A 27,962-nucleotide genomic window follows, 5' to 3' on the forward strand; every position below is an offset into this window, starting at 1 on the left:
AGTGAGGACTGACGTGCTGCAGCCACTGATACGTTTATTTACAATGCATTTGAACATGCTAAAAAATGCACACCAACCAATTTTAATCGATATACCTACGCAAGTATATTTGGGCTATGTCGGCACTTTTTACGTGAGTAGGCAACCATCTTTGTACAGACCCCCGAACCAATTCACGCGTTAGCGGCCCAGCTAGAGCATCACTTTCGAAATCGCCCGCACAGCTCTGCAGGAAAGCTTCAGGCAGGCGATTTCAGCTATGAAATAATTGCTTGGCGCTTCTTTTTTCTTTCCCGATTTTCTCTGCAACAAAGCCACCCTAAAGGAAAAATTATATCCGCCTGACAGTAGCACGTAGCTACAGATGGCATATAAAGAGATTTCACGTAAAGAATGCTTCGCAGTCGAAGAAAAATCATCCTGTTTCGGGTTTGGTTATGCACACAAGGTTGGGCTGGTTTTCAAGGTGTGTGCTCCTTCTCCAACACAGTTCGCCCCCTGAAGAAAGCCGGGTTTTTGGCCGGGGACCACCTGTGCCCATTAACATAACCGGTGACTGACTGGTGGCAACGTGGCTTTGTAACAACGTCTTCCCGCCCGCCAGGCGAACACTTAACCACAAGTTTCTCTCCAAGTAACGTTTCTTCAACAGGATGAATTTTTCTCCACCTGCGATTCTTTCTTTAGGATGGTTAGGTTTTCTTCGCAAGTTTGTCCTAAAGTCAGGTGGTTTTTTTTTTTTTTTGGTCTTATCTAAACTTTCCTTCACCTTGCGGGCTCCGCAGACCTGATTAGCCATACGCCGTGACCTCTTGACGTAAAACAAGTACCCTAACATTTGTAGGTGGGACAATGTAACCGCTTTGAATAATGCAGTAGTTTGTTGTCTCTTCTGGCACTCGCATTAAGGGTCAATTGTCTTGCATGCAGGAATGACGACCGCAACTTCGCATTTATTCTTGGGGGCATCTGCTGCGTCTGTGCAAGCATACTTCTGGTGATGGCATTGACCGCAGTGTTTTGTAAGTTTTTATGTTTCTGCATCATAGTGTGCGAGATGCTCTTCTGAAATGATTTTGAGGCTATAGCCTCGTCGTTCAGTGCAATCGAGCTGAGACCGTAGATTTCTCTGTTCCTGAGATATCCTGTAGCATCATTCTCAATCACCGAGTATTCAGCAGCAAGCAACTTTGATTACCGTAGTCGGTAGCGTTCCGGAACTGCCGAACCATCTTATAAATAACACTAGTCATTGTTAGGCTTGACATGGTTTCTGAACAGGTAAATTTTATTACCGTATCCCATAATTATTCTACCCTTTTCAAAGCGTGTACATTAGGGCTTCTTTGTGCAACAAGAAAATGCTGATATCTGTGAAGGTGCCTGAGCAGGCTAAGCGGTCTTACCTGGCGTATGCTTCGTCGTATTGAAGTTGACGTTAAGAGCTTGTACAGCATTTGCGTTAAGCAGCGCGACACCGCTAATCCGGCCTCCTTATGAAAGAGCCGTATGATACGTTGTACAGCCTTCTACTCTAACCAGATGTCGTTGCCAGTAGAGGTTTAGCGTTTCCTTATTTATTCTCCTTCAGTCGCTGTGCACAGTGCTTTCCCGTCTTTTTATTGTATGCCATTGCACATACTATGTCTGCATCATAGAGTAGTCTGGTAAGGAGCATCCTTCCAGGTATGCGTGGTCTACTCAGCTATAGAAGTCTCGCATACTCCGGCAGGCCTTTTAAAAAATACTATATAGACAACACGCCGTGCTATGCTCCGTGTGTTGGTGCCCGCTATATTAGTGTTTTAATTGCAGGTGTTTAGTGAACGCTTTATCGCGCCTAGACCTAATTGACTGTGTCTACCCGCACGCCGGGTGTTTTCACCGACGCATCCGCTTACAACGAAAGGCTACTCGAACTTATCCCGCACCTCTCGGTCAGCCACATGCGAAAGACAAAAGCGGCGGTGATCTCTCTTTAGATACAGCCTATGTTCTGCTGTTCCACATCTTGTAATTGCGACAAGGAGGGGACTGTACCTTCTAATGTGAAACTACGGCGAGTATGTCTGCAAGCATGCAGTTTCGATTAATTGGTGCTCTTAATATAATTCTACAGGAAGAATTGGCTCCCTTCCTGCCGGTCCCCGTGCAGTGGCTTGCTCTGCTGGCAGGTCTCGCAATACGCGACGCCTTACAGATGTCACTTTGCATTTTTGGCCACTAAAACCGCTGTTGTGTATTTCGCAGCGTGGTTCACTAACCTACTTATTCACCTTTCACCATCTTGAGTGACGTGGCGCTGTGAAAAATGAGTGAGCCACAAGAACGAAGGATTACGAGGAGGCCATTTTTCTCTTCTTCTGTATCCGTTGGCGATGGTACGTGATGCCAAATCGCAGAACAGATTTTGCACTGCTGCGCCGTTTCGTCAAAGTGCACAATAAATATCAGCGAGTTCGCGTTTTCTCGTTGGACCTTGGACGCGCTCTCCTGAGAGTATAAGAACCCGGATTCGCTATCAGTCAGATTCAGTGGCTTATCCTCGGCCGGTACGCTTAAGTCAGTACGACTTAGTTCTGAGTTATATACGCCCATGATTATTGATGATAATATCGTCGTATAGAAAATAGACATAAACCAAGATGATGCCAGTAGAAAAGTTCTCGGAAGACCGGCACAGCAGGGAGGAGCCTGCTGCCAGCTGCTGTGTCTGTTGTGACGTCTAATGTGCCGACCTATTTTTTTATTTATTTACATACTCTCAGTGTCCTTGTAGCGTTACAGAGAGAGGAGTGGTGTTACAAGTTCAAGATGGCAGTCTTGAATGATGTGGGCTCAGGGTTGTTGAGGATGGATGCAGGGAGGTGATTCCATTCGGATGATGTCTTCGGCACGTAGGAGTTGAAGTACATATTGGTCTGGCAGAGCGGGCACTTGAACTTAGAAGTTATAGTCGACGCAGGATGAAAGGTAACAACGTGGCGAGAACAATGTGCGTTTCGGTTCAGGACTCGTAAAGATATTATGAAAGGGATGTGGGCGGGCTTGCTTCCTTCTGATGGAAAGGTTAGGGAAGTCTAGAGAACTTTTTTTCAAGTAATACTCGTAGTGCGAGAATAATTAGCAATAATGAACCGAGCTGAATGATTTGTGATTGCTTCCGGTGCGTTTACAAATATAGAAGTGTGTCGATCCCGGATTTATGAAGCATACTCGAGTTTAAACCTGACTAAAGTTTATAAAGCAAAAGTTTTAAGGAATAAGGAGCCGAAGCATTGTTACGACGCAAGAAACCGAGAGGGCGGTTCTGAATGTTAATCACGTAGTTATATGGGTATTCCATGATAAATTGTTAATTATGTGGACACCTTGGTATTTATATGTATTGACATACGACAACTTAATATTAGTAAGGGTATAAACAGGGATCGTACAGTCAGCAGTTGTTCGCGAAATCTTCATTATTCTGCATTTGTTAACATTCAATTTCAAGGACCATAGTGAACATCAAGAAGTAATGATGCCAAGAGCAGACTAAAGTTGAGAATAATCATGAGGGTTAGTTATTGCGCGGGAGAGGACACAATCATCGGCAAATAACCTGATTGTTAATGTAATGTCGGGGAAAAAGTCGCTAATGTAAATTGGAAACTATAGGGGTCGGAGGATGGAGCCTTGCGGTACACACAGGATGTGACAAAACATTTGCGTGATTTATTACTGGGAGCGGTTACGTGTTGGGTGCTGTTAGATAAAGATCATTTAATACACCGCAATAAATACGAGTCAATATTAAGCATGCTAAATTTTAGTAAACGCAAACGGTGAGAAACGGTATCGAAAGCTTTTTAGAACTTAAAGAATATACAGTGGATAATAGAACCACTGTCAGATGCCGAAAATAGGTCGTTAGTAAGGAGAAGTAGTTGAGTTTCGCATGAGTGGTATTTCCTAAAACCATGCTAAATGTTGTGAAATAAGTTATTTTGTTCGAGAAATGCGGTTAGGTTAGCGCACTGTCTGCGATAGATCATGATGGACCTCGTATCCAAGGTTGATATGAGGATGAGGTATAATGGACCAATCAACGGTTACAAACTTCGCGGATTGGCTAGCCGGTATAAAAAAGCATGGCACCTAGCAGGCAGTTCTATAATTGTTAAGAGTGGTGAAATGCAAAGAGTACTATAGGGCATCTGGCCCTAAAAGCCGCCGTATGTGCCAAAATTGCATCCACTGAGCAAGCGCTCTTCACTGATTGCCTACTCGCTTTTCTTCCCTATCACGCAGCTGGATCGGAACCTACCGAGAGTAAGCCACATTTGACTTTCACTGTCAGATTCGGCTTTCTAATTTTTTCAGTCACCTTGAGCGGAAAGCAGTACACATGTTTTTTCTGCTAGTGTTCTACGAAGGGTTTCGACGTGCACTGCCTCCAGTAACTGAATATCGAAGATTTGAGACAAAATACTTTTTTTTTCTCTAGCTGAGATTAATAGTAACGGCGGAGACATAATTTCTGCGATAAGCGTCAAAGAAGCCTTCGGTTATCGAATTTTCGCTGAATCTTTATTTGCTGAATCTTTAATGCATAAGTTTCCGACTACACACCCCGCAAAATTTTGGACACACTTAACACAGAACAAGGATCCAGTCAGTAAAATTCGTTCGAATCACAGGGAAATTAACGATCCTTATTGCATTGCATCAGCTTTCAATCATTGCTTTTCTTCAGCGATTACAACGGATAGTACGTACACCCCAGAATTTCAGTCTCCGTGCCTTATCTTGCCAGACTTAATAATATCTGTCGAAGGAGTTGTCGCTGCCCTGCTTAATTTAAAAGCAAGAAAGTCTCCTGCACCAGATGCCATCCCAAATACGTTTCTCTCCCGCTACGCAGAATGGTGTGGTAGATACCTTGTGGTCATTTAAAATGAAAGCCTTTTAAATTCTGAAGTTCCAACTGACTTGAAGGTTGCGAAGGTCGTCCCCATTCACAAATCCGGCGATGAACTTTGTGTAAGTAACTACAGGCCAGTTTGACTATTATGTACTTCGGGTAAGATACTCGAGCATTTAATTTTCAAGCACTTGAGTTCTATTTTAGAAACTAGCTACTTCTTTTCTAGTAGGGAACCTGGGTTTCGGCGTGACCTGTTCACTGCCACACAACTAATTCACACAACCAACGAATTCTTGGCATGCCTTGATAACGGTGGGCAAATAGACGCAATATTTCCAGATTTCGCGAAGGCCTTCGATCGTGTTTCGGACCGTAAGCTGTTGGTAAAACTCCGACATCTACTGCAAAATCAGCGTCTTGTTCAGTGGCTTGACTCCTTACTTTCTGAACGGCACCAGTACGTCCAGATCTCTGGTTCCAATTCTCCGCCAGCTTCAGTTCTTTCGGTAGTCCCCTAAGGCTCCGTGCTTGGTCCACTTCTGTTCCTTATTTATTTAAATGACTTGAATTTCGATTCCCCAGTGCGATGCCGTTTTTTCGCAGATGACTGCGTTGTATACCTACCCATTCAAAATGCTGAGGATCATAGTATACCAAACGATTACCTGTTAGAGGTTTCGAAGTGGTGTCTGTCCTGGGAAATGTCTTTAAATACCTCAAACTGTGCAAAAATGACAATTGCACGCAAGAAGCATGTTCATAATTACGCATACAAAATAAACGGCACAACCATTTCTCATGTAAATGAATACAAATACCTGGGGGTTATATTTAGCAGTAACTTAAGCTGGAGCTCGCATATCGGGCATTTGGTTTCAAAGGGGTGCAACAGGCTTTGGCTGTTGAGAAACCGCCTAAAGCACTGCACAGCTAAAACAAAATTAACAGCCTACACTGCATTAGTGCGCCCATTGCTGGAATATTCAGACGGTCTTTGGGATCCGCACACCCAAGTAGATATAAATTGCATCGAAGGTGTTCAAAAGCAAGCACTAAGATTCATCTACAACGCATATGGTGGACATGTGTCTGTCACTAATCTAAAGCAGTCTGAACTCCAGAGGCTTAATCCCGCCGCAAGTTACACCGTTTAATATTGCTGCATGGTATTATTAACAATTTACCAAACATTAATTTTCAATCTTACATGGAATATAACACTTCTTACCCAACACGCGGCAAAGACAACTCGACAATAGTAGTGCCACGATGGCGAACTAAATCTTACCAGTTTTCTTTCTTTCCAAAAACAATATCACAATGGAACGGGCTTCCGCGTGACATGGTCAGCTTGACAAACCAAGATTCCTTCTTATCTGCTGTCGTGTCTCTGTTATAGACGCAGTGTGTTTGTTCATGCTCGTATTTTTTGCATTTTGTTTTTTTGAGAAACACAAAATATTTGCTCATGCTCCTGTGCTCTCTTTTTATTGTGTGTGCGCTCTCTTTGTTGCATCGCGTTGCACAGCGATGTATGCTTGTTCCACTCCTGCCTTGGCTACCAAATGGCGGCGGGCAGTATTGAATAAATATAAATATAAATATTACTTTGAAGTGCAAGTTGCATTCCCGAAATAATGGTGTTCAATATTTCTATGTGCTACTCGAGGAAGATGATGCCGACCTCTCGATTTAGTAAGACCTTCCCTTTAAGCGGTCTCTGGCTGATCAGAGGACGACGACGTGCCTTGCTTGATGTTGGCTGGCTTCCATGTTGGCCAGTGCTTGCTACTATCTGAATATACACCTCGTAAATAGTTTTCTTGCTGTGCCTACACGTAACAATATCGAGGCGTGCTACCTTATTAGGACTATTGAAACGGTCAACGGTTTAGGAATATTACTGAAAGCTGGAACAATTAGTTGCATTGATTGGTAGATTGGTTGCATTGGAAGATGCTGGAGGTATTACTGATTTTACTGGAAAGGAATTACTGGTGCGTCAGAGTTCGCACACATAGTAGCAAATCGCAGCAACCTCATTTCAAGCACCACGCTTAAGTTTGAAACGAGCTTTTTCTCAGGATCCAACCCGTTCTCATTGACAAGATATTGTAGCGCACAAATAACGGAAATGAAGGACGTGACAGCGACAGACCGCAGAAAGACAGCACAACACTCGCAACTATTTATCAGACACAAAGTTTGATACATGTATATGCTGCAATCTAATGAACAGTTGTGAGTGTAGCTCCGTCTTTCTTCTACTATGTCTGTCGCTGTTACTTTTTTATTTCTGGTATTTTTGCGCTACAATATCATGTTCATCAGCGGGCGCCAACTCGCCTGAGAAAATGTTATTCTCCAATTCATTCTGTCTGGTCGCTTTCCCTCCTTTTATTCATTTTGGTCCATCCCTGTTAGTGCTGTGTATATCAGCTGTATTTCAGCTCACTTCTGCCAAGCCTTAAAAAGTCCATAGATGAGTCACCATCGTGCACCCAACTTAATATTCTTAATTGTCCTATTGAACAACTCAAAATTGACTTTTTTTTACTATGAACGCAGGCAATTATTTAACAATGAAACAATAACTGACTTCAAAATTACTCTGTTATGGTTCTTATTTTTTTTTTCGCTGCAAAAAAGCGCGTGAGATTTGAAGAAGTACCATGTGAGTAGGTCCTCTCATTCCGCGACTAATTAGCGTGTTCAAACATGCAGCTGCGAATAATCGATGCTGCATGCTAATCGAACTCACAGAGACCCCTTAAGCAACGTAGATAGAATACAACGGTCTTGGCGTCCAATATTGCTGCGATAAGTTGTCTGTTGAAGCAATGAAGCAAAAGGAGGCCATGTTATACGCGGTAACTAACGCATGGCAATCCTTGAAGCTTTGTCAGTGTTTTTGATGTTGACGGATAGCGAGAAGGACGTGGAGCTCTTGGCGGTGGATGAAGGTGCCAACAAGCATAGTTCTTGCTTGCGGCCTATTCATAGCTTTAGCCTGCGTCTAGCATCGATCATTCGTTGGTAGAATGTTCGAGGGTAGTAATGTCGCTGCACGCAAGCGCCTAGTCGCGTAGTACTTTTCTGAGTGTGGCGCATTTTCGTGACAGTCCGGAAACAATTGAAATCAGCGCAGCTATCTCCGCGGAAAAAAGAAATATTTTGTTAGTTCTCAATAGGTTTTACAACTTTCTAACTGAAAATTTTCAGTTTAAAGAAATACCTCAGAAATTAATCAATAATTCGTAATCAATTTCCTAAGCTAAAAGTAAAAGATACATTGAGCCGGACAAGGGGTCAGTCAACAATAATAAGCTGGTTGTATTCCCTTAACGCACGCGTGGATTTTTACGACTTGGCACAAAGTTTTGCTGCAGGACCCTGTATGTTTCAGCTATTCTGAACTATCAACGCCCAACGCAAACCACGCAAACAGCGTTCCCTTCAAAAAAGCGAAAGAGCGGGACTATTAAGCTTTACCCCAAGGGGCAGCTATCTTGACACCGGCTTAACCATATATATATATACCGACAGTGGCGCAATATATAGGCCCGTTTCGACGAAACGAAGAGATAAATGTTTCTTAGCATTTACCTCGAGCAGATTGGCTACCTGTGATATATCGGTGACGTATTGCTCTAAACGCACATACGGCGTTCCTCTGCTGGGCTTATCAACCATCACCCTTACCTACAGATGCGTTTATATATGAGCAGCTGTCACTGCCTGGATGCGGGCCCTTGTAACCTGACCATATGGTTGTTAACCAGCAGTGAGGCTGCTGCTCGGTTGCTTTGCCATGCAATAAAGGCATCCTATTATGATGGTTTGCCTAACTTAACGCTGCGTGTGTCAACAAAGTCAATACCTTGGTTGCTTACTGAAATGAAATCGAAGACATCAATACAAATTTCTTCTTCATATGTAATGGCCTGCCCTCAGCCAAAATATCGGCAATAATCTTTGTTATGGCATTTCATTTTCGCTGTGGCCTTTAGTTATTTATTTGCATCTGCTTGGAAAGCCAAAATTTGAGATGTACGCCTATATATTTAGCAAATGGGAGCGCCCAATTCTGCCTCTCCAGTTGGATTACTTGGAAAGTTGGAATTCTCGGTGAACTCCAATGTAGATTCCCTTCATGGCGCCACGTTTCAACAATTCAATTTCAAAATTATTCATTTTTGGGTGCATGTGTAAATTGCACAATTCTTTGTTCCAAACAGTATTTAGTTCCCATTAATTCATCTTTATATCATGGTACTATAGAACCAGTTTCCAGATATCAGTTTGAAATCGGCGCTGCAAAAAGCATTGGTGTTCTAATTAAATTTGCTAAAAGCCCCTCTGGCATAGTTTGGCATAAGATACAACGTGGGATAGGTTTATTTATTCATACATTTTAATCATACAAATCTTTAAGATTTGCCGAATATTTAGCTTAATTAGTGACTCTTTAGTCCTACTTGATGTGGCATTCATGCGCTTGCACTTTCTAAAAAAAATATCAGCAACTTGTAGTCCCCCAGACAGTAGAACAAATGTGCCGACTTGCAGTTTCAGACTTGAGACAACATTGGCAGGCTTTGTTGTTTTTTTAAACCAAACATTTTCTTAGTTTAAAATTGTTTGGTTTAAATTTAAATTTGGTTTAAAAATGAGTTTATCGTGTGAGGACTTGGCTGACCGTTTAACTCCTTCTAGAGCTTTTAATGAACATTTACTTCTTGCAGGAGATGACGTCGACGCTACTGAAAAGCCGGCAGTTTACAAAGTAGGAGGAGGTAAGGTCACGCCCACAAGTGCAAATGCAGAAACGGGACTGCGAAATGGAAGGCATAAAACGATACTCTCTAGATACTCTCTCTAAATATATAAGTATTCTTACTAGATGGACTGTTAGTAACTGATGTTTGTTTCTCCAGTAACTGTAAGCACCCTTCAGTATCTAGAATGAATAAAAATTTAAGTTATAAGGGTTCTTATATAAAGAAAACAAGAAAATGATGAACAGTCGACGAAAAGAACCTGTCAGAATATTCTCTTGTTTTTCACGAATTATATCTACAATAAATGTACAGCAAACGATAAACAATACTGCAGTTTTTTATACTGTTCGCTGTATATGCTTGTTCACGTCGAGGGACTCCCCTCTATCACACTGTACTTGGTGTATAGTTCATAAAATATGTGTTTTACTAGTGCGACAAAAGTAATATTTTTCACCATACGGTCCAGTCTCTGCGTAGTTATTGCATTCAGCGCATCGTTGCTATTTGATTAGCTTGTGTTTCTGAGCGACATAGGTAATTCCAATTTAGCCGTTTCTGCTACATTGTCAAAACCTTTTAGGTATCTGTTATTGTTTTTTGGTGCCCAGGAAATACTATAGCAAGCTTTTTCTTTAAGGTTCGGTTTGCTAATCTGTCTTGCGGAATGCAGGAAATCAAAGCAGTAAGAATTTTAACATGAAATACACGAATGGAGTGTATTGCTGAATGTATCCCACATGAAAGAATTATAGTCTGTTCTTTGAGAAAACTGTGTGCAGCGTCGATAACTCCATGAGAGCGATGGCTTTTTTTTTTATTTTTGTTTCGAGAACATAGTTTCAAGTTCAGCCGCATCATCTTCGCTAGGCCAAAATCGAATGATTATTAGCAGCAGACTATACTTTTGTTAACATATAAACGGTGTGACTTTATCGGGATGGTATCGTCTAAGCCTGCTAACGTGAAAACGCGGGATGCGCGTAATTATGTGGCATTTCGTGCGGAATTCATTCGTCGAAGTCACTGCAGATAAACTATGGGCAGACAGAGACTGTTTGATCAATACAGAGAGCCTGAGAGGGGAAAAATAAAATAGAAAAGAAATAACCTCGAGCTTTTCTGATACCTGTGATGATCTTAAAGCCCCCTAGTGCGGTCACGAGTACGTAAATGAGCAGTAAATGAAAGACTGCATGCAAAGGCGTCATCGAGGAAACGATAGGTGAAAGTGTAATGCAAATACAGAAGAACGCCGTGAACGTTTCATTTGTTTTGGTGCTAGCCTTCACTATGGTAATGACGCGTACCACTTTGCGCAACTTTCGATCTTAGTTTCCGCTGCTTGCGATTGCGCCTTTTCGCGTCGTCGACGTCGCAATCTCATTATTTGCGATAGGAACAAGCATTTTATTGGAATTTCAATTACTGGAAAGCGGTATACATGGATTAAGAGCGTCAGATAGGTCTTCCATGCACACGTTATGTTTTCTGCGGAACTTCAGCGCAATAGTTCTTAACTCACAACGTGATCTTAAACGAGCAATCGGCTTTTTAGAGTAGGTTCACCTACTATAATAATAATAATAATAATAATAATAATAATAAGGGATGGTGGAGGATGTTGGGGGTAAAAGCTGCTCGTAAACGGCAACCCCCTTCTACAGGGCAACAACAGAAAAGCAGGGAAAGACAAACACAAGGATACATATAATCTCTTCGCAATTTAGCAGAGCCAAAAATAACAGGATCATTTCATAAATAAAATAAAGATAGAAACAGAAAATAGAACAACAATCAATACAATACGTACAGAGGGTATAAAGCTGTACAATAAACAGGATTAAGTATACACATACGAATACAGGTGGAGTTACTAAGAATGTGTGCAGTGAAGCTGTCGTAATTCACGTTTAGATATTTTAAGTAGGTCAGTCCCGATTTTTTTACAGTTGTTTAATAGAGTTGGAAGTGTAAATGATAATTTTTCCGTTGTATAATTGGTTCTAGGAGTTCGTGCAATCCACTCCTCTTTATGACGGGTAGGGTACAACACAGTGCTCTTTTTCAGTAATGACAACTCTTGCAGTGACTCAAGATGATATTTTAGTTCGCGCTGGAATGCAAGTGCTAGCTTATAACTGTAAAGATTGAATACTGGTATTATGTATGCTTTGTAGAAAAAAACCTTGCCAGTGACGGTGGTATGGTAGATTAAAAAGTACTCTGATAAGCTTTTTTGAAGTATAAAGATCTTTTGCAAATTTGTATACGTGGTTGTGCCCCAGACTGAGAAACAGTAATTAAGATGAGAGTAAAACAGGGAATTATAAAGCAGAATCTATACTTGATACCGAAGATATGATCTGTAATGGGAAATAATGCCGACTGCTCGAGCTAACTTAGGACAGCAATAATGTGGCCATTCCATAGCATGCTCTGAGAAAATGCAACACCCAGAATTTTGATATTATTTGTGATTTCTATTGGTGCGCCACCATAACTTAAGCTTACATGAGAATTTAGCTGCCTCGATTATGCTCTAAATATTGCAGCTTTCGTCTTATTAACATATATGTTTAGATGGTTTACCATTGACCACGTTTTAAGCTTGGTAAGGAGGGAATTCCCGTCATTGTGTAAGATATGGCAATCTGGACCAGAGAGAAACATACTAGCGTAGTCGACATACAAAACATATTTAGGTTTAGTAGAGAGGTTAGTAAGATCATTGATGTAGATGTGTAATTGATGTAAATGATGCAAACCACTATATGACTTTAGCCATGGATAAAATGCTTCTTGGAAGCAGTCAGTTGGTTATGAGGGCCGTATTTGAACGTTCCTTATAAATCTGACCACGTAGAGCTTATTTAACCTGCCAATACATACAAACTGTTTTAATTTATCGCAGGTAGCTCACCACCGAAGACGACCAAAGCGAATACACTACCGAAGCCGACAGCTCAGAAAAAAGTCGCGAGTACTAAAACTCCACCGATGCCGAAGAGTACAACGCCTACTTCTACGCCTCGTCCTACCACTACGCCTCGTTCCACTAGCACGCTTCGGCCCACTACAACGCCTCGCCCCACTACTACGCCCCGTTCCACTACTACGGCCCGCCCCACTACTATGCCCCCGCCCCGCCCCACTACGCCTCGTCCCACTGCGCCTCGTCCCACTACAACGCCTCGTCCCACTACAACGCCTCTTCCCACTACAACGCCTCGTCCAACAAAAAGGTCTCGTCCCACTAAAAGGCGTCGTCCCACTAAAAGGCCGCGTCCCACTACAACGCCCCGCCCCACTACTACGCCCCGCCCTACCACTACGTCTCGTCCCACTACAACGCCTCGTCCAACTAAAAGGCCTCGTCCCACTAGAACACCTCGCCCCACTACTACGCCCCGCCCCACTACTACGCCCCGCCCAACCACGACGCCTCGTCCCACGAAAAGGCCTCGTCCCACTACAGCACCTCGCCCTACTACTACGCCCCGCCCTACTACTACGCCTCGTCCCACAACAACGCCTCGTCCCACTAAAAGGCCTCGCCCCACTAAAAGGCCTCGTCCCACTACAACGCTTCGGCCCACTACAACAACACGGCCCACTACTACGCCCCGCCCCACTACTACGCCCCGCCCTACCACTACGCCTCGTCCCACTACAACGCCTCGTCCCACTACAACGCCTCGTCCCACTACAACGCCTCGTCCCACTACAACGCCTCGTCCCACTACAACGCCTCGTCCCACAACAACGCCTCCTCCCACTACAACGCCTCGTCCCACTACAACGCCTCGTCCCACTACAACGCCTCGTCCCACTACAACGCCCCGCCCTACAACTACGCCCCGCCCTACAACTACGCCCCGTCCCACTACAACGCGTCGACCCACTACAACGCGTCGACCCACTACAACGTCCCGGCCAACTACAACGTCCCGGCCAACTACAACACCTCGGCCTACCACTACGCCTCGCCCTACCACTACGCCTCGTCCTACCACTACGCCACGTCCTACCACTACGCCTCGTCCTACCACTACGCCTCGTCCTACCACTACGCCTCGCCCTACCACTACGCCTCGTCCTACCACTACGCGTCGCCCTACCACTACGCCACGTCCTACCACTACGCCTACTCCTACGACAACCAGTAGTACCCCTACGCGCAAGCCTACGCTGTTCTGTGTGTTTGGCCCGACGTTTACAAGCGATGCGGTCATCAAGCAACACATATGCGAGTACGCCGTATACGATGGCTCTGCCTTTCTCGGCGCTGTGTGGCCTGAAGGCGCCCAACGCAAGCTCGAGATCTTTTTCAAGGTGAGTCCCACAACGCCGAGTTTTATCATCGGTTTTAATTAGAACAAGGGCGCGTGTGTTCTTTCTTTGGCAGCGCAACCGGGAAATGCTTATACTTCTTTGGCACCGTGCTTGCAACAAATGCGCTCGACAAGTGTAACGAAAAGCTGGCTTAGTACTCAATAATTTCATATTCCTTCAATTATTGCATTAAAGTTGATTTAATGAGATTTCTTTTGTCTCTAACGATGCTAACGACCTGTTACTGCTATTTTATTATGATTTTAGTATTTGTATGAGCCCAACTCACAAATATTCAATGACTTTTGGAGTTCACTTTCTTATCGACATGCGCAATAGTTTTTTTCGGCGCATGAAGTGAACTTTTATACCGCATAAATTCAACTTTGCTTGTCAGAAATTTTGAAGTGACAGAAACATTCTCGAAATCTATTCAGCGTTTATCTACTCCACGCATTACTGTGTTTTAGACATGATTCAAATGGGGAGGTCGTGTTCAAGCGTAAGTACGTCTTTCATTATTCGCAACAACTTGGAGAATTTTTCCCACGTATTTTGTGCGGGCCGAACATGGCGATAACGCCTCCATATTTTAGGGTGCGCGATGACCAATTAATAAATCCGGGAGCAACCACTAGGGCCACAAAGTAAGCCTTTCGACAAGCAGTTCGTGCATTTGAAGGCAATGGGACCATGCCACTCTGCTTGTCACCTCCATACAGCTCCAACTACATAACAAACATCTTCAGAAGAGGGCCCGGCCTCGCTCTCATCCATAGCCAAGGTCGCACTGACTATGCGAGTGCGCAGGGTTGCCAGATGGCGCCAACAAATGATAGCCAAATGATTTTAAATTGTTGCCCAGAAATAGCCGGACTCAAATTTTTAGTGAGCGCAAAGTAACCAAAAACATAGCCAAAATGTTTGATGATGTTCTGCAGGTGTCTTAGAAGGTGTAGATGATGTCCAAACCTTACCGCGTATTTCTGGTTCCAAAATTGCTTCAATTACTTCCTCCGCATGCAACCAGCACAACACCGGCGCATGCAACCAGCACAACACCGGCCTCAAGATCTGCGTAAAAAATTCTAATGAGAGGTGGCACTCAGACGTGCATTTGGACACCACTTATCGTTACAATGAGCCGAAGGATTTCTTTTCCGATTTACTTATGCCGTTAATAGTATTTACTGAGCCACGTTTTTCGCTAACTTCAATTAGCGCCTCGCCTTACCCGAGACATTTTTCTATAAGAATCGGGCCAAATATTGCTTGCTCCACCATCGAGGATGAGCTACGGCTCGTCACGATTTAGTGTCCACGAGGCGGCCCGAGTTCAAGGCATTTTGGAATAGGGAGGCCTTTCCTATGCTTGATTCATAAAACAAACATGTTATTTATCTCCCGCTCTCTCTCTTTCTTTCTCTATTTTGTATGTTTTACTCGAAAGCAGCTCGACGCTGCGTTATCAAATGTACCCCTTGGAGGCGTATACACACTGGACTCTGGAGAAAACTTTCCTATGCTTGATTCATAAAACAAACATGTTATTTATCTCCCGCTCTCTCTCTTTCTCTCTCTATATTGAGTGTTTTACTCGAAAGCAGCTCGACGCTGCGTTATCAAATGTACCCCTTGGAGGCGTATACACACTGGACTCTGGAGAAAACTTTAAACCTTCTCGCCTTTTATTCTTGCGAATAAGCGGAAGTTTTGACCGCAATTCGCCTTTGAGTTCGAATAAACAGAACGACCTGCAGATCCATAACAAAAGAAGCAAAATAATGTTTATCGTATTAATTTCCACCTGGATTAGAGCGCTGGCAATAATCCAGGTGGTATTAGTATTGAAAAGAGTTGAACGGCGCTATATTTAAACAGCCTATCGCTGGCAAGAGTCGTGCGATGTGAAGACGTGTACGCAAGTTTCGGTGTATGCAGATATGAATGCATGCGTTTGACAATATCTGATAGGGGCTGGGTACCTTACTCGCAGTGCAACTTAAAAAAAATGTAATTCCACTTGCGAACACACAAAATCGAGTTTATGGGTCGTGCACGGCTGTAGTGAAGTACAAAGTAAACCATTTGTATAACAATTTCAAGCACTGTACGTCAGAATAGGAAGTTAGAACATTATATTTACCTTTATAAACTGACAAGAACTCTTTCCCAACCACTACGACTTGTCCAAAAATAATAAAATATGGACGTGACAGTACCACAAGTACCTATTATGTATACCGAACGCATTACTTTTTCTCATCACAGCTGGAAATACACCAAAAAGAAGAGCTTAGCACTGGAGTGACTTATAAACATGGTAGCCATGACTTAACACCGTCCTCCCAGTGCCAACATTGCCTAAAAACACAGCCTTCGATATTGCCTACAAATCTTGGTAGCATCAGTGAGATTTGGGCTTTATAAACTCGAATTTTGTCAGTGTTCATGTCGTCTTCTGGACTCGGAAGTCCTTAAGACAAAAATAGTCCAAATATAGCCATGTAGCCAACTCGGAATTTTCGACGCCAACCCGCATAATAAGTGGCCCAATTTGGCTATTAATAGCCCAATCTGGCAACCCTGCGAGCGCGGCGCTCCTCTTAACCCGGTGCGCTGCGAGTCACGTGGTCAGGGGGTGACCTAGCAGCGGAGAGCGCATGCGGCAAGCCGGCGGCGGGGGCGGAGCTCTGCGCGGCGGGTCAGGTGATGTGTTGCCAAGGCTACGGTGCAGTTGCGGTCATATGAAGGTCAAAATGCTGGCAACGGCGAAACACGGATCGACGCGCTTAGTAAAGCTTTCGCGTTAATATAATGAAATTCTATGCTGCAATGATCATGGGCAACGGAGCCAGCTAGGGACGCTGATGACGACAAACACGTGTGCAATGGTGCGACCGCTTTCGCGCGGTTGCGCCGAGGGCCGCCAACAAGCTGGTTCGCGGGTTGTTCGCGGACGACGGAAATGCCCTTGCAATATATAGCGTTGCTGTAAAGTGCAATGGCTCGTAGTGCAGAGGCTACATGCACTCAGCAAAGGGAATCTTACAGTGAACACATTGATTGCAATCTCCCAAACAACTTAGAGAAACGCGGCGTCTAGTCAAACGGTACAAAAAACCACGTGACCTTCTCAACGGCTCGTACCCACGTAAACAAACAAAAAATGCAATGGATCGTAACCCCGTAAGGCTGAGGCCACAAGCGCTCAGTCAACTGAAGCCAACAGTGCATACGTTCGTTGCAATCACCCATACAACAGACACTTCAGAATACGTCTGAATTCCCTGCTGAGAGAATGCAGCGTAAACTGCAAGAAAGCCGTCGTTGGCACGAGTCTTACTTCGGTATATGAGCGCGCGAAGCTGCAACTAAGCTTCAAAAATGAGCCGAACAAGCGGAACGCGACGATGCGATACGGCGTATTCCAAGTGTGTAACAGGCTTTCGCCTTCACGTGCTAAAGGAGTTTAACATGCTTCCGCACTTTACTTTCTTAGTTGCGATAGCAATAATAGAGATCATTCCAGATAAAATCTTGCTGCCGCAGTCACCATGATCTTCCGCACATATTTAATTACGTGTTCCGCACAATAATCTCGTAATTAACAGGGTGTCCTTGTGCTTTGTCTAGACATCACCCATACGGTGCCTCGATATGTCAAATATATGGTTCGTTCAGTTCTATTAAGACTCGGCAATATACCCACGTCGCTCGAAAATACGTTTCTAACGGCATGAAACGGTTGTATTGGTAAATTCCTAATAAGCTGCAGTTTTATCCTACTTTCCTACTAAAGGCTCCCTATTGCAACCAAATTTATAGAAACGTGCCTGGTATAACGCAAGCAAATATGTAGAGAGTCAGCATTAATTGACAAAATATGTAGCTTTAGGTTACCTACTATATTTTAAACTTTCGGTACAACTCATTCAAGACATGGCCACCATTCTGTTCAAATATATTCCGACATCTTTGGTGCTCAAAGGGAAGCGGAGAAGTGTGTGTTTCATATAGCGTAGATACTGAACAGGTACAAAATGAGGGTTAAGGAACGTTTATTTAGCCAAATCTCTGTCTAATTTCTCTGTACAGCCCCTCCCTTCACATAACGTTATGGCCAATCCGATGAGATTATTAGAGCACCGATGTTTGTATAGAAGTGGTGAAAATGTTATGTGGCGAGCCTTCACGGTGCTCTATACGTGAACTTCATTCGTCAGCGACTTTATACGTATACAGATGATATGGGGGAGAGATATTTTAGGTGATGCGTGCAAGGCACTTCGTTCATGTTGGCGGCTCCGGTTGCGCAGGCGTTCCCGAGGAACTCCCGCACTGTTGCCGGCTTGAGCTTCAACGCCGACCGCCCGTCGCACCCGCAGAGCGCGGTGCAGCAGCTCCCCAAGGTTGGAGCTAAAGAATTGCAACGCTACATTAATCGAGTACCCCCTTGCATCGCTATGGGATTCCTCAACGTTAACTTCGCCCCTACAAAAGTGAAGACGTTCCTAGCAGCGATGAAGGCGAGTTCTCGTTTTTATGGCTAACGTGTTTAGATGCATGTCTGCACATTACGTGCTCTTTTTGTAAAACTCGCTTTCTTGTAGACTTCTCATTTCGGCTATCGATAGACTCAAGGCTATCTCTGAGACAAATGTTTAACAAGACTCGTTTTTTTTTTTTTTGTATTCGTGCAAACACCGTGAGCACTCCTTACTCTAACTGACCGATGACCTATATGGTCGTGCTTAATGGCTGTAGGCTCAGGGAAATTTTTTTTTTACTCAGTAATGGAGTGTTTCCACCTATACAACCCCAAACAGGGTCATTCTGGAAAACGTAAAGACACTGGCCGACAAATAGTTTAACCCTATAAAACTGCAGGTACCTTTTAACGTTACACGAACATGTCAGCAGAGCATCTCTGGACTTGTATGCGTTCTAAATACTTTTTTTATAGGAAATGTTGACTCATTGGCATTATGTTTCAGCCGTTGTCACTGCCTGCTCTGGCAGCGTCTGCCCTCTGCTTCAGAACATCTTTATACGAGCTCGTGCTGGGTGGGATATATTGTAGTGCCAGATGGAGAACCGCCTCTGGGGGCGACCGATGCAGGCTGCGTTTTCCTCAGTGCCTGACGTGTCAGTGACGATTATACTAATGTCATCGAATTTGAGGGAATGTTTAGTAGTTCTGTGCTACGTGTGCCATTTAGACAATGCACATGACATGCGTAGCCAACAGATCCGATTGCGTCAAAGTGCGAACGCTGAAAGAAAAATAGAGGACTATAGACATTGTTGAAGTTGGAAAACCACGGGGAAAAAAAGAATCTAATTCTCCTAGTATGGATCACGTAAAGGTGGACGGAGTGCACAATCATTGCGTATAGAAACTCTAACTCGATTGCTCCAAGTGGATCGCACTCCCACATTTTAGGTTTCTGTTTCGGTGAACGCTACTGACCCCGCCCTGTCTCTCCCATATTTATAGGTGATGTATGACGCCATAAGGAATCATGCCAGCCATTTGCTCTTTTTCGGAGCCTACATATACACCACGCGCTCAGGGGAGAGGCTCGCCCGAGAAACGCAAAGTATACCGTAAGTGTCTCGGACATCGTCAAATACTTCGTTGTAAATTGCCGTGTCTACACTAATACTTGTTGAAAGTTGTACAGATCACCTAGATTCTGTTGCGCTATAGCTGGATGCGGTATCAAAAAGCTTCTTGCTGCGTGTCTGTAGAGAACGACGTGACCTCCAAGAAAGTAAACGTTTCTTTCGTTCACTTATTTATAGAGGCGGTAATCTATCCAAAATCACATTAGTTATAAGAATTATTTGAGTTATAGCAGCGCCATGCCTACTACAATTGAAGTATAAGAAAGCAAAGGATAATAAACATTTCTTAACAGTATGAGTAAGTAAGAGTGACGGTTTACTTGCGATAAACTAATTTCCCAGCAATAAGAAAGGGGCAGAAGGGACAACCCTGCTACAGGTAGAAGTCGCACGCATAACCTTCACTTCTCGTGTGCGACTAAATAAGATTCGTATCATGCTACACGTGCGGTTGTCCCTCCACCAATATTCTTGTCCGTGTATTCATAGCTTAGCCCTACAAGGTAACAGTTACGTATCTGTTTTGTGTGACAAGCTGTAAAGCGCATGTTTCAGTGGAAAGGTAAAATTTCTATACCCATATTGGCTGGCTGTTGTGTGGTGGCCTTTTTATTGTTGCGCTATAAAATAACTGCCTATTCAGGAGTGTTAATCCGAAGGTTCTGTGCTATATGCATTTTTTGCAAAGATTAAGACTATCTGAAGGCTATTTCTGCGTCATTTTGGTGCCGCGTACTCTTGGCGCAGCTACTGTAGCTTAAGTTGCGATTTCCTCAAGCAGCAACCGCTGTCATCGCTACTGAAAGAATGGTTTTATTTCGTATAACGTGTCCACCAGTTGATCTCCTCTATGATATGCTATCGACATCCGTAGCGTTCCTTGCAGGTGGCCAGAGGGTACATATAATTTCGAAGAAGAAAAAAAAACAAAAAAAAACTTTTCAGAGCTACTGTTGCTACCGTACAAGATTTTGCCGCAAAGGGAGCCAGCAGAGCTGATGGGTAACGCGAGACATAGATTCTGTGTTGGCGGGTGCGAGAGCTCTCGAAATTAGTCAGTTGAAGCACCATCGCAAAGAAGCTTGCAGAATTCCCTGCCCTTAGTGCATTGGCAAATTCGGGAAATAAAGGTCAGCGAGTCAGCCACCGCTTCCTTTTCCTTTCAGGAACCTCGGCCTCGTCATCTTGCAGACGCACATCACGCCCGCCGAAAGGATGCTTGCGGCGAAATGCACGGTGCATCTGATTTCATACAAGTCAGGTCGGCGTCAACGGGACGTGCCCACCTTCGTGAGTTCTCTTACGTGTGCGCTAAAGTTAACACTAATGTTTGCTTTAAGACTTTGCAGAACATTTGAGCGAATTCCTGAGGCATGTTTGTTTAATAGTTTCTATGACCGCAGCGGTGATCCCTTCGTAGAACATTCGGTTAGTATGTGGAAGGTTCTGGGAAAACCTTCGGTGTTTCTAATGGGTAGAGATGTCCCCCGGCCTAGTGCTTAGCTACTTGTAGCTGTTTTCGTCTGAAATGAGATTTCTAGGCGTTGTTTCTTTGGCGCACCTTGTCCCAACATAGACGGCCTTGTTGTAAGGCACCCACGATGGCTCCGGGATTAAGTCTAAATTTGCCGTCTGGTACATACCTGCAAAATGCATACAAGGGCGCCTGCAACCAGATTCTAGGTCATTACAGGACCTCAATGCTCGGGAAGAGGTGTTTGGGCCACAATGCGAGAGCATTTTAATAGGTGCTTTGGAGAGCCGCATGGGAAACTCCAGAAATGGGAACGTTCCAAAGAGGTTGATTTGCTTGAAGCGTTAGTGTGTTCACATTTCTCGGCAGGTGAACCCGCCAACAAAAATAAGTACACGTGTCTGGACAACATGATTCCTCGTATGGTGAACCTAAACAAAGCTATAGGATAGACGGACTGCATACACAGCGCTATACTAGCGCCGTTCAGCTCCGTATTTGATGCTGCAGTCGTCATAGTCCCATCGTTAACACGTCGTGGGTGTTTTTGTCGCTTGTCTTGCCGCCATCTTTGCTGTGTCGTTGGCCGTCGTCGTTGTCGCTGTAGTCCCTTCGGCATATATATATATATATATATATATATATATATATAGAACGCTATCTAGTGAGGCGAGTCTAGCAGTGTTATTGGAGGAATTAGAGGGTAGTAAATGGGATATAATAGGGCTCAGTGAGGTTAGGAGGACAAAAGAAGCATATACAGTGCTAAAAAGCGGGCATGTACTGTGTTACCGGGGCTTAGCGGAGAGACGAGAACTAGGAGTCGGATTCCTGATTAATAAGGAAATAGCTGGTAACATACAGGAATTCTATAGCATTAACGAGAGGGTGGCATGTCTTGTTGTGAAACTTAATAAGAGGTACAAAATGAAGGTTGTACAGGTCTACGCTCCTACATCTAGTCATGATGACCAGGAAGTCGAAAGCTTTTATGAAGACGTAGAATCGGCGATGGGTAAAGTCAAAACAAAATACACTATACTGATGGGCGACTTCAATGCCAGGGTAGGCAAGAAGCAGGCTGGAGACAAGTCAGTGGGGGAATATGGCATAGGCTCCAGGAATAGCAGAGGAGAATTATTAGTAGAGTTTGCAGAACAGAATAATATGCGGATAATGAATACCTTTTTCCGCAAGCGGGTTAGCCGAAAGTGGACGTGGAGGAGCCCGAATGGTGAGACTAGAAATGAAATCGACTTCATACTCTGCGCAAACCCTGGCATCATTCAAGATGTAGACGTGCTCGGCAAGGTACGCTGCAGTGACCACAGGATGGTAAGAACTCGAATTAGCCTAGACTTGAGGAGGGAACGAAAGAAACTGGTACACAAGAAGCCAATCAATGAGTTAGCGGTAAGAGGGAAACTAGAGGAATTCCGGATCAAACTACAGAACAGGTATTCGGCTTTAACTCAGAAAGAGGACCTTAGTGTTGAAGCAATGAACGACAATCTCATCGGCATCATTAAGGAGTGCGCAATAGAAGTCGGTGGTAACGCCGTTAGACAGGAAACCAGTAAGCTATCGCAGGAGACGAAAGATCTGATCAAGAAACGCCAATGTATGAAAGCCTCTAATCCTACAGCTAGAATAGAACTGGCAGAACTTTCTAAGTTAATCAACAAGCGTAAGACAGCGGACATCAGGAACTATAATATGGATAGAATTGAACAGGCCCTCAGGAACGGAGGAAGCCTAAAAACAGTGAAGAAGAAACTAGGAATAGGCAAGAATCAGATGTGTGCGTTAAGAGACAAAGCCGGCAATATCGTTACTAATATGGATGAGATAGTTCAAGTGGCTGAGGAGTTCTATAGAGATTTATACAGTACCAGTGGCACCCACGACGATAGTGGAAGAGAGAATAGCCTAGAGGAATTCGAAATCCCACAGGTAACGCCAGAAGAAGTAAAGAAAGCCTTAGGAGCTATGCAAAGGGGGAAGGCAGCTGGGGAGGATCAGGTAACAGCAGATTTGTTGAAGGATGGTGGTCAGATTGTTCTAGAGAAACTGGCCACTCTGTATACGCAATGCCTCATAACCTCGAGCTTACCGGAATCTTGGAAGAACGCTAACATAATCCTAATCCATAAGAAAGGGGACGCCAAAGACTTGAAAAATTATAGACCGATCAGCTTACTGTCCGTTGCCTACAAAGTATTTACTAAGGTAATCGCAAATAGAATCAGGAACACCTTAGACTTCTGTCAACCAAAGGACCAGGCAGGATTCCGTAAAGGCTACTCAACAATAGACCATATTCACACTATCAATCAAGTGATAGAGAAATGTGCAGGATATAACCAACCCTTATATATAGCTTTCATTGATTACGAGAAAGCGTTTGATTCAGTCGAAACCTCAGCAGTCATGGAGGCATTACGGAATCAGGGTGTAGATGAGCCATATGTAAAAATACTGGAAGATATCTATAGCGGCTCCACAGCCACCGTAGTCCTCCACAAAGAAAGCAACAAAATCCCTATAAAGAAAAGCGTCAGACAGGGAGATACGATATCTCCAATGCTATTCACAGCATGTTTACAGGAGGTATTCAGAGGCCTGGAGTGGGAAGAATTGGGGATAAATGTTGATGGAGAATACCTTAGCAACTTGCGATTCGCTGATGATATTGCCTTGCTTAGTAACTCAGGAGACCAATTGCAATGCATGCTCACTGACCTGGAGAGGCAAAGCAGAAGGGTGGGTCTGAAAATTAATCTGCAGAAAACTAAAGTACTGTTTAACAGTCTCGGAAGAGAACAGCAGTTTACGATAGGTAGCGAAACACTGGAAGTGGTAAGGGAATACATCTGCTTAGGGCAGGTAGTGACCACGGATCCGGATCATGAGACTGAAATACCCAGAAGAATAAGAATGGGTTGGGGTGCGTTTGGCAGGCATTCTCAAATCATGAACAGTAGGTTGCCACTATCCCTCAAAAGGAAAGTGTACAACAGCTGTGTGTTACCAGTACTCACATATGGGGCAGAAACCTGGAGGCTTACGAAAAGGGTTCTGCTGAAATTGAGGACGACGCAACGAGCTATGGAAAGAAGAATGCTGGGTGTAACGTTAAGGGATAAGAAAAGAGCAGATTGGGTGAGGCAACAAACGCGGGTAAACGACATCTTAGTTGAAATCAAGAAAAAGAAATGGGCATGGGCCGGACATGTAATGAGGAGGGAAGATAACCGATGGTCACTAAGAGTTACGGACTGGATTCCAAGGGAAGGGAAGCGTAGCAGGGGGCGGCAGAAGGTTAGGTGGGCAGATGACATTAAGACGTTTGCAGGGACAACATGGCCACAATTAGTACATGACCGGGGTAGTTGGAGAAGTATGGGAGAGGCCTTTGCCCTGCAGTGGGCGTAACTAGGCTGATGATGATGATATATATATATATATATATATATATATATATATATATATATATATGTATATATATATATATATACGTTTATATGTATGTATGTTGGGGCAGTGTTTGGTATGACAGCTAACTCTGAAACATTGTGATTATAAGAGAGAGAGAGAGGCCAATTTTAGTTGATTTCCGAGCAGTTCTTTCTGGAAATAGAGAAACTATGAAATGTCGCCCCTACTAAACATGGTAGATAAAGAAGAAAATGACTATTCATATTTTCAAATTATTGTCACTTTGCACGGGGTATTTTGCCTCTCTACATTGAATCCGCACAATTTATCAAAATTACAATGCCTAATATTAAGAAGTGGGAGGGAGGGCCGGCAGCAGAAACTGCTGGCTGTGTCTTGACGTTTCTGTGTGGAAGCACATGTTAATTTTTTTTAGTTTTTGGCAGTGGTAATCTTGTTCTGATTATTCAGCAACGATTTCTTCATGTGCCGCATATTTTGTTTCTATAATAGTGCACTTTCTCCTACAAATAAACTTCTGGTCCTTTGAGTAGGAAGCTTCGCTTTTCTCGTTTCTTTTTTGTGTGACAGATTTTGATTTTATACCAGCCAACCTATTAACAAATGAAGTTCGTAAACTTCCAGTGCATGTAACCCAGGCATGTGACTGAGGCAGATGATCCCTCACGTTTTGTGGCCTATGCACATATTTGTTAAAGATTATATATCTTTTTGTACGACCCACAATCAGCAGCAAACTTGGAGCAATAGAGACTGTGAAGGGACACATTGCGGATCTCATTTACCACAGTGAGAGGGCTGGTAAGCAGATTTTTTTGCGATTTGCCGATTTTGCCTCTTAAAGAAACTGCTCAGGGCAAGTACTCTTCTGGTGTCCTTTCACCATTCACAACATTCAAATGCATTGACGAAGGCAGGTGTTTGCAGTACTATATAGCTGCTGGAATACAGCAGGTATTGAAAATTATTTTGGAGGGTATGCGGGTGGTTTTGAACGAACAAGAGGGCGCGGTATGGGTACATTCATCCTGCTCTTCTTATTTTTTGCATCCATCTTTTTTCAATGAGGCCCGGCCCTATTTTCCAGCATCATTCAACTTTTTCGCGAGCCGAATTTATTTTTCGTAAAGCTTGACACTCGTAAAACGGTAGAGAAAGCCAAAATTCGTAAAGATTGCGAAAAATTCTGGAAAGCTGCCACGTATGTGATTTCTATAAACACGCGGTAACCTGTGTTTGTAGTAGTGTAGCCCTATGGGGAAGTTTCCATAGAGTGGTGGTTTAATGGTTGTGGGGACGACACGAGCAGACCGGTCTATCGCCCAAGCACAAACCTCCTGAACACATCCACTCTCGCCTACTGCTGCGCGCGCAGGACGTGGTCAATCACTCGGTCGACAAATTCAGAGCTCTGGCGGGAAACTTCAGCATCATGTTCTCAACGTCCCTGGGCGTCATGGTCTACGTGGCGAAGGGGAAAGTCCTTTACGCTGACAATAATTCGACCGGTCAAGCATGCGAGCGCGGCAGCTTGCACGACCACGATGTCTTGTGCATAACTAAGCACGCTCAACGCGCGTTTAAGGTCAACGCCGCAGAATCAGTGTGCTACCAGATCTACGAGCAGTACAACCAGTACCACTTCGTTACCTGGGAGGAGATGAATACAATAGAGGCCAAGGTACGTGAATTCGTGGTCATTTAGTTATTAGGGGACATTTACCGAGGCCATTTCTGCGTGCTCGCGTTGTATGTATCCGCGTGATCGAATCTTTTGGGAAAGAACGGGAGCAATCACAGTTGACGCCGCATAGGACGGGGGGGGGGGGGGGGGGGGGAACAAGTAATTTCCTGGTTACGCCATCGGCGTCGTATTATCGGAGCGCCAGCACGGTTCTTTGAGGGCGTAAACTTGAGAGTGACTATGTTAGGAGTTTCTTTTTCTTTCGCTGACATTTTCATTATGCGCAATAGTGGATGATGAACGCCCGTTTAATAGGCAATGAAACGGAATGCTATACAAAAGTCTAGAGTAGCAGCATGAGCTTGTTGGTTTTCCATACTGGTGTTAAATGCGATCACACAGCGCTTGTGGTGTCCATCGTCTCGTCTCGTGTCCCGTCTGCGTTTTGCGCTGTTAACACCAGGATGAAAAATCTAGAGCGACAGCAACGGCGTTTTATGGCCTCTTTTCTTCATTACCACTCGCAGGTCGCGACACTTCGTTGTGTGCATTCGCATACTGTTGAAGTCAGAGCGGCAACATCTATAGTCCCTGATATTGTGGTCACAGTTTTTAATGCCTGAGCGTTAGGGGTGTCAAAATATAAAAAAGTAAATGTGAGTGAAGTGTGGGAAGCCGGTCACATGGCGCATATATATATATATATATACAAGGCTCGAAGTGAAGCTGATGGTCGTCTGTATATATATATATATATATATACAGACGACCATCAGCTTCACTTCGAGCCTTGTAGAGGATGGTCATGGGTCGAGTTAGCTACTGAACACTTTGCAGCGTGGTGCAAGCTGTTTAAATCATGATTCTGGGAAATGAAAGTTCGGCGTAATGCTCACGCGTTTCTCTCGCATTTACTGCTATATCGCCTCTTAATTTCTCCCGCTTTCTTTTTTCACCAGATCAAAGACTACATACACAAAAGTGATGGGTGGGCCGTCTTCCATCCCGACTTAGACGTACGCACGCTTTGCGGTTCCGACAAGAACTTGGAGCGTGTGATTGCCTTTGCCACGGCTGTAAAGAACCGCTCTGGAGGATAACCTCGCCACCACGCGGTGTCACAATTCATCTGGGACGTTTATGATTGTCCGCCTTCCTTTTCTGTAATGCGAGCTCTCTTTTGGGATTTGTTATACCGCATGACCGATGAGTAAATCTCAACCCTTAACCCGGCTTTGGCGAAACTGCGCAAAGCTCGAGCCCTGACCTTTGTGTCAGTCAACCTGGCGCTGCACAAGCCACCGATGGCGATTGTTTTTTCAACCTTTGAAGCCTTATTTATAAAAAAAAAGTGTGTGATTTGTTTTTCCGTCTTTGGGTGAGTTTCTAGGCAAGGCAGGTCTTCAGTATTTAATGAAACTGAAAAGTACGGGCTAGATGTTGCAATGCTTTCGCCAAAGTACCGGCGGCGAAGCTCGTTTCAGCCTCGTAGGGCTCCGACCCGAGTATTGATGGAATGACTCGCCGGGCCTCTCGGAAGAGACTGGAAGAGCCGCATTGTCCTTTTTTTTTCGGCGTGAGGCGCCTACAAGTAAATTCATGAGACTTATATCATCAGACGTTGTTACAAAAAGCAAGAAACCATCCTAGATTTTTCGTTATCTAGAGTTGTCAAATAAAACATAACTA

The 27,962-nt window shown here is 44.0% G+C and overlaps 2 protein-coding genes across 2 annotated transcripts; both read left to right on the forward strand.

The window, feature by feature from the left end:
- The first annotated feature begins 372 nt into the window (after positions 1-372).
- On the forward strand, positions 373-18,578 carry LOC126532213 (uncharacterized). The gene is made up of 4 exons (XM_055070571.2): positions 373-1,022; positions 9,655-9,705; positions 12,605-14,025; positions 18,345-18,578. Exons 3-4 carry the CDS (start codon positions 12,691-12,693, stop codon positions 18,576-18,578), a joined length of 1,569 nt encoding a protein of 522 aa, XP_054926546.1. The 5' UTR covers positions 373-1,022; positions 9,655-9,705; positions 12,605-12,690.
- A 911-nt stretch (positions 18,579-19,489) lies between these two features.
- Positions 19,490-27,638, forward strand: LOC129384839 (uncharacterized). The gene is made up of 4 exons (XM_055070414.1): positions 19,490-19,635; positions 20,823-20,946; positions 25,965-26,270; positions 27,233-27,638. Exons 1-4 carry the CDS (start codon positions 19,529-19,531, stop codon positions 27,371-27,373), a joined length of 678 nt encoding a protein of 225 aa, XP_054926389.1. The 5' UTR covers positions 19,490-19,528; the 3' UTR covers positions 27,374-27,638.
- The last annotated feature ends 324 nt before the right edge of the window (positions 27,639-27,962 follow it).

The sequence above is a fragment of the Dermacentor andersoni genome, chromosome 5 (genome assembly GCF_023375885.2).
Source record: "Dermacentor andersoni chromosome 5, qqDerAnde1_hic_scaffold, whole genome shotgun sequence".
Taxonomy (NCBI): Eukaryota; Metazoa; Arthropoda; class Arachnida; order Ixodida; family Ixodidae; genus Dermacentor; species Dermacentor andersoni.